Genomic DNA, 16831 nt, shown 5'->3' with positions numbered 1-16831 from the left:
TCACCGGTACATTGTGGGCCCTTTCTTCTCCTGTTCTGGTGCACTCAATGGCGCGGGGTTATAATTTAGCAGCTCTCCACCATAAGGCAGATCATCGCTGTGGGGCACCATTCCTGGGACTGATGATAAACTCCTTCACACCCGGGGGGGGTCGATGCAAAGAGCCTCTAACAAGTAAACCTATTGGGGGGGGGTCCCATTCACACTGACCGCTCCTGAAGTCTGGGTGACTGAATACCTGCTTGTCCTCAGCAATGGACAGTCACATGCACGGTTTTGGTGGGTACAGACTGGGACGCTCCACATTCTGGTGGCTGCATCAGCTGTGAAGGGGTTAACCAGACCTGGACCACTGCTGATCCAGTGAGGCACTGAAGATCCCGCCCTTCTCCTGCCGTGACGTCACCAGGACATTTGCGCTTCACTCACCCATAACACTGGCAGGTTCTATCACAACAAGTCTCCGCGAGGAGGCCCCGTGACGCACAAGACCGCCGCCCGTCTTATCAGCCCCGATCCTTGCACCAGACATTGATTTATTACAGGGGGGCAATAGTGAGGCGCCTGAGAACCCAGCAACATACTGGCTGGTTACCATGGAGACAATTGGCACAGTCCTGTGTGTTTCCATAGTTACAGGTGTTACATTCTTGCACAGTGTGCCCCTTCACTTCCAGCTGATGATTTCAGGGAGCAACTGTAACCGGCGCCTGGAGGTGGCGCTGTTTCGTAGGGCAAGTAATCCATTAAATACTTGGGGTGCTGAGACCATCGGCAGATGCCAAGAGATCTTTTTTTTTTTATAAGATATAACCCGTGCCCCCAGTCATCCTCTACTCACAACATGGCTTCACTTCTTACAAGTGGATATTACACTGGTGATGAATCCTGGTGTGCAAGACTGCTGTGTGCGAACCGACTCCTACCCTGTGGGGGCAGCACTGAGCCTCTTGTGTATGAACTAAGGCTGATAACCAATGAGATTACTTTAGCGTCTAACCTGCTCTGGATTCTGATTGGTCGATCTCAGCAACTGCTTCATTTTGTGACTACATCTCAGAGCTGCACCATTTACGGTTTTATCACTTGGGAAGGAGCATACTAGTGAGTGCAGCTCTGGAGTATAATGCAGGATGTAACTCAGGATCAGTACAGGATAAGTAATGTATGTACACAGTGACTGCACCAGCAGAATAGTGAGTGCAGCTCTGGAGTATAATACAGGATGTAACTCAGGATCAGTACAGGATAAGTAATGTATGTACACAGTGACTGCACCAGGAGAATAGTGAGTGCAGCTCTGGAGTATAATACAGGATGTAACTCAGGATCAGTACAGGATAAGTAATGTATGTACACAGTGACTGCACCAGTAGAATAGTGAGTGCAGCTCTGGAGTATAATACAGGATATAACTCAGTATCAGAAATGTATATTCACAGTCATTTGGCGCTGGATTCCCCTTTTCCGCATCCATCATATCCAGAAGCCCCTGGACTGGACAAGTCTCCTATCAGCAGACCATTCTGTCCATATCTCATATCACTTTAATTGTTCATTATAAATCAGATTCTGGTTTGAATGTCTGCTCCTAATTAATCGCATTTCACAGCTAATAACACTGAGCAACGTTACGGATATTTCACTTATCTTGTATTTGGCTCCAGTTTCCTGGTATTGTGGCCACATTATATCCATCCGAGGCCAGCTTTACATCATGTCACCAGCAGGGTGCAGCCATGAGCAGATATCCAGAAGCCTTGTGACTGCAGCTGTGGTGGTGAGTGGAGTATAAGACCTGATGAAACTGAGGATCCATACAGAATAAGTAATACATTGTGGAATTCGATAACAGACTGACCTGTGGCTATAACGATAGCAGTGGGCAAACCCTGGCCATACCATCGCTGTGATCGCTCACATGACATCTGCTCGTCACACATCAAGGATTAAGTTCTCAATTTCCTCCACAGACTGCAGTCGCCTATGGATCAGAGTGTCAGCGAGAGGTCGAGCGGCTCGCAGGATTCTCAGGTGTTTTCCATGTCTTTTATATATTTTTTCTTGTCAAACCCGAGATGTTGTTTTAGAATCTGGTTAAATTTGGTTTATTGAAGATTTTTTCCCATTCCTTTGTGCTCCTCGATTTCCAGGAACCGTCTGCAGGCGACACCCTATTCCTGCGAGTGGAGGCTTCCGCTGTCTCACGCCGCTTTGAGACGTCTTCAAGATGTGCAGAGCAAAAATATCTAATATCCCACTTTCCAAAGGAAAAGAGAACCTGTTTGTGTGACTGAAATTCTATCTGCGCCGTCTGTCTCCCCTGATCCTGCGACGAACACGGACGTTTAAAGGGAAAAAGCAGAAATCAAATAAACAAGTTTATTTTAGTCGTTTTCTGTGCGGTTACACTGGATATTACAGAAGGGCTCGCTGTCCGCCACCATAATGCCCTGTGTGTGCAGAACGCATTTATCGTAGACCGCCGCCCATGTATACGGGGAAGTCGCACGAACCTCGCCATCACCCGGGATTCGACTACAGTTATAAAGATTCTCTGCCCTAAATCTACAAGATCAGAACATTTTTATTTAACAAAATGTATTATCCTCTAAAAATTTAAATCCCTGCGCTGTCATTTCTGGGAAAGCTGGGTGACAACCAGTATGGCCAGTACAATAGCCACAAGTGTTTTCAGTCAGCTTTCCTAGAGTCCTAAGTTGGCCTAAGAATACAAGCTATTTTACTGGATATTAAGGAAGATGTGCTGTTCAAGGAAAGCTTGGTCACCACTTCTGCAGAAGCTTCAGTTCTCACCCAGCTTTCTCTAAACAGCATTGCTACCTTGCTGTGGGTCAGGGAAAGCTCGGTAATTTATTCAGGTTCAGGTCTGTGACAGCCCAGGGTCCACTTGCCAGGAGGTGACTGATGGTGGTCACTTCTTGGCAGTGGTAATCACACTGGAGAAGCTAAAACACCATCATGCCGCAGTCCTCCAGCAGTGGGTCTTGTTTCGCTGCCACCTCTTGGTTTTCTTTAAGGAAATCAGGAAGGTTTGCCAGGGTCTGCCCAGTGCCCCCACTGCTCCTCTGCCCATACGAGCCGCTGCTGTTTTTAGCGGAAACTGTCTGTCCACGATAAACCTGCGCCTGATGCTCACAGATGCCGAACTTACTGAGAAGGATGAAGACATCTCTCCCGGAAAGCCTTGGTAAATATGGCATAGAGAAAGGATTGGCACAAGAGTTCAGCGGTTAGAACAAGACCAGAAGGATCTTAGCGTTGAAACGGTGATAAGTGGCTTGTTCATTATGGCGGACAAGGCGTAGAAGGATATGGGCGCCATGCAAAGGAAGTCGGGTGAAGATGAGGACGGCCATGCGCTTGGCGATCTTCATGTCTTTGTCTCCAGACTTGTAATAAGGGTTTCGGACGGTGATGTAGATCTTGATGTAGCAGGCGCAGATGATGACGAATGCTATGATGTTGAACATCAATACCAAGATGATGTAGGCCTGAGCGAGCGCCGTCTCTGTGTCCATTGGTAGACAGATGCTGACTTTGATGTAGCTGCTAATCCCAACCAATGGTAAGAGTGCCAAAAAGAAGCAAAACACCCAACCGCCCAGCATGATGAAAGTAGCGTGTCTGAGGCGGATCTTTCGATCCAGGCGCATAGCAAACGTGATGGCGTACCAGCGCTCAAGTGTTATCACTGTCAGGGTGTACACAGAGAGCTCGCTGGCGAACACGGTGAAGAATCCGGCCATGTTACACCCAGCCCCTGTCTGCCAGTTAATGGCGTAGTTATAGTACTCGGAGCGGGTGTGAAGGTCTTCTGAGGCAATAAGGAGCAGGTAGATGCCCATGCAGAAGTCTGCGAATGCCAGGTTGCACATGAGGAAGCGGGGCACGGTCAGCTTGTAATGACTGGTGATGAGGATGAATAAGACAAAGGCATTGCCTAAGATGGCCAAGAGATTGACAAACCAGACCACGATTCTCAGGAAGTTGTAGCCCATGATGTCCTCACAGGGATTGAACTCGTCCGGCGTGGGCGTGCACACCAGCTTCTCGCTGCCATCACAAATGTCGTACACGTCATAACTCTCGAAAACCGGGGTGTACTGCTCCTGCGCGTTTTTGATCTCGTGTCCAAATCCAACCTCTTCATCTCCCTGATCCTCAAAGAAGACTGAGAAATGGCTGCTGCTTTGGAAGGTTGTAGACTTGGTGTTCTCGTTCTGGTCTGGATCTCCATCCCCATAGTCTTGGTAAGATGGGCCGCTCCCTACAAAAGCCGGGACCGAGCGCTTTTGGTGGCTGCTGTGCAGAAAGGACTGGTTGCAGAAGAAAGACTCCAGGTCGCTGCAGAGGAACCAGACAGACGAGTGATCAGTGGACGGTGGTGCAAATGAGCAGAAGAAGAAAATGATTCAAAGAGGTGCGGACAACAGCCAGGTTGAAGGTGTTGTGCATGGGTAGCTGTGTTATGGGACGTTGTGCTTGCACTACAGAGAGGCAGGACTTGATCACAAATCCGTGTGGTTCTGACCTAAATCTAGCTCTCGGGAAAGGTGGTTCCTGTTTACTTCGCTTCAGCTGCCAAGGATACATTGTAACAATCAAAGCTTTTCCAATGAGTTGTTACACTGCTTGTCCCTAGCAACCAGTCTGGGTCTCACATCTAATCCCTAGTCACCAGTCTGGGTCTCACATCTAATCCCTAGTCACCAGTCTGGGTCTCACATCTAATCCCTAGTCACCAGTCTGGGTCTCACATCTAATCCCTAGTCACCAGTCTGGGTCTCACATCTAATCCCTAGCAACCAGACTGGTCTCACATCTAATCCCTAGTCACCAGTCTGGGTCTCGCATCTAATCCCTAGTCACCAGTCTGGGTCTCACATCTAATCCCTAGTCACCAGTCTGGGTCTCACATCTAATCCCTAGTCACCAGACTGGGTCTCACATCTAATCCCTAGCAACCAGCCTGGGTCTCACATCTAATCCCTAGTCACCAGTCTGGGTCTCACATCTAATCCCTAGTCACCAGTCTGGGTCTCACATCTAATCCCTAGTCACCAGACTGGGTCTCACATCTAATCCCTAGCAACCAGCCTGGGTCTCACATCTAATCCCTAGTCACCAGTCTGGGTCTCACATCTAATCTCTAGTCACCAGTCTGGGTCGCTCATCTAATCCCTAGTCACCAGACTGGGTCTCACATCTAATCCCTAGCAACCAGCCTGGGTCTCACATCTAATCCCTAGTCACCAGTCTGGGTCTCACATCTAATCCCTAGTCACCAGTCTGGGTCTCACATCTAATCCCTAGTCACCAGACTGGGTCTCACATCTAATCCCTAGCAACCAGCCTGGGTCTCACATCTAATCCCTAGTCACCAGTCTGGGTCTCACATCTAATCTCTAGTCACCAGTCTGGGTCGCTCATCTAATCCCTAGTCACCAGACTGGGTCTCACATCTAATCCCTAGCAACCAGCCTGGGTCTCACATCTAATCCCTAGTCACCAGTCTGGGTCTCACATCTAATCCCTAGTCACCAGTCTGGGTCTCACATCTAATCCCTAGTCACCAGTCTGGGTCTCGCATCTAATCCCTAGTCACCAGTCTGGGTCTCACATCTAATCCCTAGTCACCAGTCTGGGTCTCACATCTAATCCCTAGTCACCAGTCTGGGTCTCTCATCTAATCCCTAGTCACCAGTCTGGGTCTCACATCTAATTAACAATTATGTGCCAGTAACTGAAATGGTAATTGAATGTTGACATAGCTGCAGAAAGGGGGGCTGCTAAGTGTTTAGAACAGTGGCAAATACGGTATAAAACAGTAAAATTCGCACATTTTTGAGCAAAACAGGACTTGCAAAAAATGTGTGACTTTTCTACTGCCAGGGGCTTGATATGCTCTCCCCCCCACAGTGCAATAAGCTTCAATCACATAGTATGAGGTCTTCTAATGCATGGGTTGATGTGGTGGGCATGGACGCTGGTGGGACTATTTGGTGGTTGGGCATACGAACCTCTTCTTCTTGGTCCAGTTGGTGAAGGCACAGCAGTGACTGGGGTAGGACAGCTCCGCTGTCGCCAGGTGGACGAAGGTGTTCAGGGGCGGCAGCTTCTTGAGGTACCAGGTGCCCTGTGCCTTTAGATGCTTCAGGTACTTCAGGCCTTTGCTGGGCAGCGAGGAAACAGCCGTCCTGGAGATGTCCCTAGATGAATAAAGAGCCATGAAGGTGGCATACCTTAACCCCGCCTACTGGTCATAGCCCCACCCCCCTGCCTGACCATGTGGGAATGTCGGAGATGGGCCCCCAGGACAAAAGGGCCCCTTAGATGAAGCGATGTAGTAGGCGTGGTCTTGTAGTCTATTACATCCAACCAGGGTTCAGCTTTTCACCTGTAGCCAGGTGCATTCTGGGATTGACTATGGCGCTATCACTATGGCGGGGGATGTGTCGGGCTGGCGGACCACACTGCTGATCACTTACAAGGATGTGGGTCCAGAGACGACCCCCATGAAGACGTCCTTGTGGAGCCCACCCAGGCGGTCATTGTTGTGCAGGTCCCTAGAAGAGAAGAGAGAAGCTTTCAGATGTTGGAGCCGAAAGCTGCTTGTGGTTTAGGCACCATCTTCCGCAGGAGGAGTGTTACTGGGTGTTACCAGCTGGCTGTCGTAGGACTTGTTGAAACACATGGAGACGTGCCGAGGTTTTCCAACACGTTGTGCTGCCGACAGAGCCCAGACTTAAAATACAGACCCTGAACAGAAACCTACAAATAGTGCCGCCATATCCTGCCAGCCGCGCAGATGACCTCCAGAGTCCAGCACGGAAGGGGTTACCTGGCACAGGGGCTGGAGAGAATTGCTTCAGCGTGGGAAGAAGGAAACGTACAAAACCCCAGCAGCCTGGCAAGTGGCTGTCTACATTTAATGAGCCCCCTCCGCCCGTCCCTCCCCGAGATCTGTGAAATCCGTAATGTTCTCAGACTGAGAAAATAAAAACCGCACAGAAGCGAGATTATAATAGCAACCCCTCCAATATGGCTGGGAATGCATGGAGACACACGGGGTTAACAAGCACATCACGTAAAATGTCATTTCAGTGACCCATAAACTGCTTAAATGTGCGTCCTGGAGAGTTGCCCGTTCTAGGGAGATGACTGATGGACGCTGCCCCTGCGCCACCTGTCACCCAGCTTTCCACCAGCCCTGAAAGGTACAGCTGCCTGCCGATGCTGCCGCGGATCCACCGCCCTCTGGTACCGCTACAGCATGCAGGATTAATGCCGCTGCTCCTGTGTGATGTACGATGCCTGCTATGTTCAGGTGGGCAGGACGGGCTCCACATCCTGGACAGCTGTACCCACCCTGGTTTGCCCTCTTGATATATGGGACGCTGGCGTCCACCAGGCAGCGCATCACATGACCTGCAGAGTCTCAGAATGCTGAGACTTGTAGTCCTTCAGCACATGATTATCCTCCCTCATAAGATTCCCACAGCACATTTAGTATTTTGTGACTTGTAGTTCTACCACATTCCCATGTGCTTCGACCAGTGCGCCGCCTGCACGTCTGCTCTCCCCCACCCTGGATGGGCACCCCTGCTCACTCGCAGCTCTGCAGATGTTTGCTTAGTACCACTCAACGTGCCGCAGGGGTTAGGACAGGTATTAACTGTAGGCAGGAAATCGCCGATACCTTACACCCGGGCACAAGACGCACTAACATCCCGATAATCTCCCTTATAACCATGGCTATACCCACAGGGAACCCGAGAGCTGGACCGCACCTCTGTAAACACATGGATTGTAGCAGTAATTACACATGGAGATTTCTTCACCCCACGTGAGGACAAGGCTCCGGTGTGGTGTTATTACTGCCACTATCACAGTAAATCCCTGAATAATATTCAGTTTCTTGTCTTATACTCTAGACACATCCAAAGCTGCATTCAAAGCTTTCAGCCTGGGGGAGCTGACATGTGACTGCTGCCCCCTGCTGGATCTGTACAGAACATTCGCATGAGAGGTTAGTTGCTGCAACATTCTGCAGACTCCCCGATCCTGCGCCAGGTCTGGTAATGAACCGAGCGAAACTCTCGCCTGCACGGATTTACGTTGTGTCAGGGAGCCAGAGCTCTGCTGGGAAAGTCAAAACGCTCATTTTTCCTGAAAGTTATGAATTTTTAGAGGTGTTGTCGTCCATGTGCAGAGGACGGAGGGCAGAATCTGCTGCAAAGAGTTCCCTGGACCTCAACATGGCCGCCTGGAGACCATAAGTGCTTCACTTGTACAGAGCTGTATTATGCTCCAGTCACATCCAGAGCTGCATTCATAGTTCTGCAGGATTCTATGTAACAGCGTCCTAGTGACTAGGTTTAGGTTTATATAAAACATTTTCTGAGAAGTGACATATTACATAAATGGCAGTGATGCTGTTGATGGGCCCCTCAAATGTGGGGCCCCTGTGGCCCAGTACTTACACAGCGGTCAGGTTGGTGCCGTTGAAGGCATGGGCCTGCAGCTCGGTGAATCCATTGTGGTAGAGTTTTCTGAGGAGAAAGAAGAGAAATGAACGAGACAGAAACTCCTAGAATCTGGAGATTGGGGCGGAGGAGGCGGCTACTCACAGGGTCAGGAAGCCGCTGGACAGGCCCCGGAAGGCGTTGGCTGGCATGAGCGCCATGTTAGGATTGTCCGCAATCTCCCTGCAGAGAAATAAAGAGGTTAGGAGGACTACTGCCGAGACTACAACTCTAATGAGATAGCATTCAGCTGTGCTACAGTGGATGGCCAGGTGGGGGCGTTGACTTGTGATAACACCTGAGGGCCCCATGAGCTCGAGCAGGTGGACGGTGCAGCGCTGACGCATCTAAAAGCCCTCATGCACACGACCATACCTCTGATACTGGCCGAGTGCGTCCCGCATTATTTTAAAAACTCCTATTCTTGTCCACAAAGCAGATCAATCAGACAGCACACGGTGTGCCGGCCACGTTTTTCACGGCCCCATTGAAATGAGTGGGTCTGCATCCGATTCACAAAAAATATGCTAATGGGGGAGTTCACCGCCATCAACCCTCAGACCTAAATATGCTGGCTCCTTCCACATCAGCAAAGATCGTGGATTTGGAGGGCTGAGGTATGTCCCACTCCCAACTGCCTCTGCATCTTTAGAACACAGAGACAGGGAATTGCAGTGGTGAACAGAGAACCATCCGCTCCCCGCGCCACCATTCGGCTATCGGCGCTCCCCAGCAGGCACAATGCGTCATATAGTAGAAGGAGCGATGTATGACCGCATTGGGGCTGCTGAGGAGCACAGGATGTGCTCCGATCATCGGGGGAACGGACTAGGTGAGCATTACTGTTTTATTTTGTTCATTTTATTAACAGTATAGGGGCAGTACTGTAAGAGGGGAATAACTACTGTGAAGGGGGCACTACTGAAAGGAGGGATAACCACTGTGAAGGGGGCAATACTGAAAGGGGGGATAACTACTGTGATGGGGGCAATACTGAAAGGGGGGATAACTACTGTGAAGGGGGCAATACTGAAAGGGGGGATAACTACTGTGAAGGGGGCAATACTGAAAGAGGGGATAACTACTGTGAAGGGGGCAATACTGAAAGGGGGGATAACTACTGTGAAGGGGGCAATACTGAAAGGGGGGATAACTACTGTGAAGGGGGCAATACTGAAAGGGGGGATAACTACTGTGAAGGGGGCAATACTGAAAGGAGGGATAACTACTGTGAAGGGGGCACTATTGAAAGGGGGATAACTACTGTGAAGGGGGCACTACTGAAAGGGGGCACTACTGAAAGGGGGCATAACTACTGTGAAGGGGGCACTACTGAAAGGAGGGATAACCACTGTGAAGGGAGCACTACTGAAAGGGGGGATAACCACAATGAAGGGGGCACTACTGAAAGGGGGCATAACTACTGTGAAGGGGGCACTACTTAAATGGGGACATTTCCCTTCTAGTTGACTTCAGGCATTCCTTGCCCTGGGGCTGCTGCTTATGAGATGGATCCGCCCATTCTGTAATAATCTGTAACAATGTAACATCATGTGACTTACACAAAGATGCTGCCGACCAGAGAGTGAATGTGGCCTAAATCAGGGAAAATGGAGAGGCCGGTGTTTAAAATCCCTCTGAAAGAAAAAAAGAGAAGCAGATACTTAGGGTGACAGTGGTGTCCCACTGGGGTTACCCACATTCTAAGCTCCACCCACAAGTAACCCTTTAACACCAGAAGCTACACTGGTGCACTGTAAACTACAAGCATCCATACTGCACACAATAGAGGATACATGTGCAGCTGACATGGCTATACACTGTGAACACCAGGTGGCGTCATATTATGAAAGTAACTGAACACCAGGGGGCGCCATACTATGTAAGTAAATGAACACCAGTGGAGCCATACTATGTAAGAAAATGTCAGTACTCTGCTCTGGATGCATGGAAAAGAACTGTACAATGAATATGAGATGTAGGCGTCATGCACACAGCCGTATGTATTTTGCTTTCCGCAATTGTGCAACCACAGCCGGGCCGGCATACACCGTGCACTGTCCTATAGGAGGTCCGGACATTATGAAGCTGAGCAGTGAGCTGATTTCTTTTCCTTTTTGGATTAGTCAGTCACATTTTTTGCAGCCCCATTGGGGCACATTTATCAAGCTTGCCCGTTTTTGGCCATAAATATAGATTGGTGTATTTCATTCTTCTGTCTTTCTTTTGCTGAGTATTTATTAAAAATCGCACAGCTGTTGATGAATTAGACGCGGGGTGTCGCTATTAGGGCTCATTCACAGTTGCTCCGTTCTGTGGCCCCGCAAAAATTATAAGTCATGTCCTATTCTAGTCCGTTTTGCGGACAAGAATAGGCATTTCTATAAAGAGCCTTCTGTTCCGCTCCGCAAATTGCGGAAGGCACACGGGCGGCATCCGTGTTTTGCGGATTGCAAAATACGGCACGTTCATGTGAACAAGCCCTTAGTCTGCCCTCTGGTGGTTGTTTTTAAGTCCGACAGGTTCACATTCACTTAAACTGATCTAATTTATTTGCGCATGAAAAAAGTCGCATCTGTGCAGAGAAAAGTCGCACGTCTTCCGGAAAGTGTGACTTAATGTAAAATACAGAAAACAGATGAAGAAAAGTCCGCCAGCCCTGGAGTGGAGTAGAAATTAGACTGTTTTTGTGACAAATCCAGGCACAAAAAAAAGCGCCCCTACATAAATTGATTGAAATAAAGTCGCAATTTCAGTAGTAAATGCAATTAGAATAATAAAACTGTCTAAAAACAAATTTTTTAGACTAAAAGCAGGCGCAAACACTTAAGTAAGTATAAGCAAGATATTGCTGCATTTGTGGGAGGGGAGGCTGATTACAAGGCTATTCATACGTACCTGTGGGCCCAGGCTGGCTGATTACTAGGCTATTTATAGGCACCTGTGGGCCCAGGCTGACGCCGAATCAGCTGATTTCACTACCTCTGAGTCAGCTCTAGGATACAGCAGCATGGTGTGGAGGCTCCTTACGGCTGGGCGACGGCAGAAGGTCTCAGGAGGGCGCTGGTATTCATGGTAGGATCTGAGTTGTTTGCACGGGACCCACGCTGCGGTCCGCGACATGTAGCGCTCTGGGATGAAGTAGAGTTTGGGCGCTAATGGTCGAACCATGGTTGTTTGTATTGTTTGGCCCTTCAGAGGCCTGGTGGGGCCATTGCATACAGTTATTGGGGTAGCATGTGCTTAGAGTAAGCATGGTTGTATGTTTTCTGATACCTGGTTTACATGCGGGGCGCGTGTCTGCGGTGTACCTGGAGATCCTGGGGTCGGCAAGGGTAAGAAGCTGCTTCTCCGCAGCATGCAGTATTAGAGTCTGGCCGGCGGGGGGGGCAGCCCCCTAGGTGAGGGGGGGGCACCCCCGCACCGGAGCACAATGCCAGGGAGCTGTGCGGCTCCCCACGCGGTATGAGTGTCCAGCTGGCGGTGGGTCGGCCCCTAGCTGAAGGGGGGGCTCCCCCACACTGGTGCACTCTGCCAGGGAGCTGTGCGGCTCCCCACGCGGCACACGATTCAAACCGGCGGGGGGCGGGGCCCATGGTAAAGGAAGGGCTCCCCCTGCCCCGGTGCACATTGCCAGGGAGCAGCGTGAGCTCCCCACAAGGCTATGTGTAAAGGTACAGGGGACACCATGTCCCCGCTCCTCATCTTCAATAAAGTCTGGCACGGGCCGCCGTGCCGTTAGTTAGGCAGGGATCAGGGGTGGGAGTGATAGGCTCGGTCGGGAGGAGCAGATCATAGGTGGTGGCTTCTTTCTGCCGGCCGTACATAAGGTTTCCAAGGGGGTTATTTAGGCACAGGGTGTTAGTTAGTCCATGCAGGTGATCTGCTTTATACCATGCTCTTCATGCTCATACTCAGAGCTGTGCCCATACCATGTTTTTAGGCACCACTCGCATCCAGAGCTGCATTCACCCACTTGTTCTTACATTATGTGTTATACTCTGCTTCCACTTAAAGCTGCATTTCTTTTCATTGCTACATAATGGTTACTCTGTATTCTTACTAGGGCTATCAGCACACCGCTCTGATACTGCTCTTCCTATAAACATAGCTGCTTTCTTTTCAGGCTTACGTTTCTTTCCTCAGTGGTTTGTTACATTCCATAGGTCTACCTTTTCTGTTCACTTCAAAAAGAAAAATAAATATATATATATTTTTTTTTTTGTGGTGTTCTTTAGTCCTGCTATGAATTCACTTAGACTGGTCTCCTTTACTTCTGGTCCGCATTCACTCAGATTGATCTCCTGCCCCAGTTAACCAAATAGCTCCCTAGCGGTCAGTGGGCCAATAGGAGTAAGTTCCTACTATGTTTTCACAGTTGTTCATTCGTTTGTCACGACAAGGGTCTTCTCTTAACTAACTGCAATGCCTCTGGCTCTTGTTTCTCTCCCATCTGTTTAAATTTCGCGGTTGGTTTGATGTTTCGTTTATGCACCTGGTTCAGATCACTAATGTCTATGCATTTCCCTTTAGGTCTGGCTCACGTAATTACTTATCGTCACTGTAAGGTCATCCAGTTCAGTCTCTTGGCTTCGGGGGGCCTCATGGCTTCGGGGGCCCGATGACCATTCTTCATGTTCGTTAGATGTACAATATGGTTGTAGGCTGGTAAGCGTCCTAGGTTATTGTCGGAAAAGGGTCATGGTTATGCGAGTCCACAAGTCATACTGGTGCTGCATAAGTGGTTTATATTTAAAAAAAAAAAAGGGTCCGCCGTTAGAGTCTCTCAGGCATGGACACGTATGACTCCGCCATTAGAGTGCCTCATGCATGGACACGTATGACTCCGCCATTAGAGTCCCTCACGTATGGCTCAGCCATTAGTCTCCCGCGCATGGCTTCTCCGTTTAAATTTTACACACAAACTCCACCATTTGAGGCCGGCTGCGTGGTCCCACCACAAGTAGGTTCCATGTCTTTTTCTGCCTTCAGACCCGCTCGCATGGCTCTGTCATCTGTGGCTCGCAATACAATTTTTCTTGTGGTGGCTCGCATGCGTGGCTTGTGCCATTAGAGCCTCACTCACATTATTGTTTTCTCTAACTTTTTAATTTTCTAGGTTGTTGGGTCTAAAAGGAAAATCCTTGTTTTCTTTATAAGCCGTCATCCCGAGCCTGTCTTTGCGGACATCACCTTCTCCCAGGCATGCTTACTTCATCTACAAACTCGGGCTGAGGGAGTTGGTGTCCGGCCTAAGTCCTGGGTATCGGTCCGTCTTCCAGTAGGAGGTACAGTAATAAGGCGCAAGTTTACGAAGTCTGTCATGTCTTCTGACACGACAAGTCCTATCACGACTACAGGCGCAGCATAAATAGTTTATCGCAACCTTAAGCTTATTTCTGTCACAACTGCAGGTATTATGTGTACGTTCTGTCCTTATTACAGGCAACATTAGCTCGTTAATCGAAATAGCCATGTATTCCTGTGTATGGTTCCCCAGGCCTGGTGGGTTTACACATTTCGCTTAATCTAATACTAGAGTAAGACGGCAGACACCATGTTCTAACTTTTGGGTCCTTTATAAAAAATAAAATAAAAAGTGTGGCCTGGGGAATAAGTAGAGGTGAAGTATTTTGCCACCAGGAACAGTTGGTGTCCGATCAGGGCCCTTGGCGGATGGTTGGAGTTCATTTAGGCCCTTCCAACAGATTCACCATTGTTTGTTTCAGTCTGCAGCTCTCAGGATTCAGACCTTCTCGTTGTATGGTCACGTGTTAGTCAACATAGGAGTAAATCGTTTCTGGTTACCGGCCACTCGTCCAATCACATCAGCATTAACCATCTCCACGAACAATGTGGCGGTGCACAAGACAAAGAGGTAAGGTAGATGGAAGTCACTGTGTTATATACAGTATATTCCGCACCTTCATCGTGAAAGGTCTTTTCGTTCAAAAGTGGGTGTCGTAACGGTATGTATATATTTACTCTAAACTAAGGTCTGCTCTTTTTGGCCACTTTAGGCTGCCCTATCACGGCAGTTATGGCATAATTCTACTGCTCGTTGTAGATGGGGTTAGGTTCACCTTTCTGATAGCCGATCCGACCACAAGTATAAGCAAGATATTGCTGCATTTGTGGGAGGGGAGGCTGCTTACAAGGCTATTCATACGTACCTGTGGGCCCAGGCTGGCTGATTACTAGGCTATTTATAGGCACCTGTGGGCCCAGGCTGGCTGATTACTAGGCTATTTATAGGCACCTGTGGGCCCAGGCTGGCTGATTACTAGGCTATTTATAGGCACCTGTGGGCCCAGGCTGGCTGATTACTAGGCTATTTATAGGTACCTGTGGGCCCAGGCTGGCTGATTACTAGGCTATTTATAGGCACCTGTGGGCCCAGGCTGACGCCGATTCAGCTGATTTCACCCACCCACCCACACCATCTCACAGTCACTTCACATTAGGGTGGCCCACTTTAGGCTGCCCTTCCACAGCAGTTATGGCATAACTCTACTGCTTGTTGTAGATGGGGTTAGGTTCACCTTTCTGATAGCCGATCCGACCACAAATGTGACTTCAATGAGTTCTTGGTCTGCATTTGACATCCAAGTATAGGACATATTCTATCTATTTGCACTACGGACATACAGATGTGAAAAACACAATGACCATCAATGCAGACGGCTCACTTCCACATCCGTATTTTGCGATTTGTGGACCACAAAATGCAAATGGTGGTGTGCATGAGGCCTTACTGGTGGGACAAACCCTTTGATGACCATGACATGGGGATGGGATTGAAGAAGGTTCATTAAGGTGTCTGTGGCTATGTCTTGGGGGGGCACCCCACATCTCATAAGTGTAAAGATGGCCGCACGCAACCCCCACCCCTTGTACTTACAAATAATTGAGCAGAGGCAGCTCCTGGAACGCTCCGGCTTCAATACAGTTCAGATTCATAAGGCTTCGAATTTCTCTGCAAAGAAAAGTTTGAAAAGAGTAAAGTGACTTTCAGCTGCATCAACAAACGCTGATCTCAGAAAAGCGGATGTGCAGGTGGCAGTCCTGTCCGTAGGCTGGACGGGCACAGGGTGGCTGCTCTCATATTCTGCTCTGATTCTATTGGCCACAATCCTCAGATATCACATAGTGCACCCCACACTAGATATGAGCACCGATACTGAGGCATGAGGCACCTCATGCCTCTCAAACTGTAAAAGATTCCATGGAAACTTTGCCCCTAGAAGGGGTTAATCAGGGAAGTGAATGACTGCGCTATAACCCGATCCATATGTGCTCTAATCAGAATCTTATCAGCTATAATCCCTGTCAGCGTGATGTCAGCGGGCGTCGCACAGCGCAGAACTTGGCTCACCCCCACTGACTGCAGGTTCAGCACTGACCTAAGGTCTGTCCTGTCTGTAGAAATGAGTGTGCGTCAGGAGCTGCCAAACGTAGGACCTCACACTGCTGTCAGTGCTAGGAAAGCTCATCCAGCAGGGGGCAGCAGAGCTGAACGTCCCTCCACTGAGACTGCAGGACCGGGCACCTGTCTACTGAGACTGCAGGACCGGGCACCTGTCTACTGAGACTGCAGGACCGGGCACCTGTCTACTGAGACTGCAGGACCGGGCACCTGTCTACAGAGACTGCAGGACCGGGCACCTGTCTACAGAGACTGCAGGACCGGGCACCTGTCTACAGAGACTGCAGGACCGGGCACCTGTCTACTGAGCAACCAATAGCAACCAGTCCTCCGGTTTGTATAGATATTCAGTAGATGTGGTATTACTGAAGAAAGAGCAGTTAGCTCATGTATTGGGGGGTTCTGGGTCCCTAGACAACCCTATGATGTGGGTATCTATATAAAGTGCAAGTGCAGAAATATATATCCATAGGGTAGTATAATCAGTGCATATATAAGGTGTTACTTTGACCACAGTATAGGGATATCACAGTATCAGTATTACTGACATTTGATCCTACACGGTCAAAACATAATACCATGCTATACCTAACCTGAGGTCTGTGTGTCCTCCAGTAATAGATGCCGGACGTGAGGTCTGTGTGTCCCCCTGTAATACATGCTGGATGTGAGGTCTGTGTGTCCCCAGTAATACATGCTGGATGTGAGGTCTGTGTGTCCCCAGTAATACATGCTGGATGTGAGGTCTGTGTGTCCCCTGTAAGAGGTCTGTGGTCCCCCAGTAATACATGCTGGATGTGAGGTCTGTGTGTCCCCAGTAATACATGCCGGATGTGAGGTCTGTGTGTCCCCAGTA

General features: G+C 49.2%; 1 protein-coding gene across 1 annotated transcript in view; it reads right to left on the bottom strand.

Moving 5' to 3' along the window:
- Positions 1-1951: 1951 nt before the first annotated feature.
- Positions 1952-16831, bottom strand: part of TSHR (thyroid stimulating hormone receptor) — a 47998-nt gene continuing 33118 nt past the window's right edge. The window contains exons 5-11 of the mRNA XM_040411242.1: positions 15451-15525; positions 10112-10186; positions 8655-8732; positions 8508-8576; positions 6513-6590; positions 6045-6233; positions 1952-4368 (exon numbers count right to left, since the gene is read on the bottom strand). Of these exons, the coding sequence (XP_040267176.1) occupies positions 3255-4368; positions 6045-6233; positions 6513-6590; positions 8508-8576; positions 8655-8732; positions 10112-10186; positions 15451-15525 (1678 nt within the window). The 3' untranslated portion in view covers positions 1952-3254. The remainder of the gene's footprint in view (positions 4369-6044; positions 6234-6512; positions 6591-8507; positions 8577-8654; positions 8733-10111; positions 10187-15450; positions 15526-16831) is intronic.

Source organism: Bufo bufo, chromosome 11 (genome assembly GCF_905171765.1).
Source record: "Bufo bufo chromosome 11, aBufBuf1.1, whole genome shotgun sequence".
Lineage (NCBI taxonomy): Eukaryota > Metazoa > Chordata > Amphibia > Anura > Bufonidae > Bufo > Bufo bufo.
Note: the sequence above shows the minus strand (reverse complement) of the source record. Positions and strands in the feature narration are given on the sequence as shown.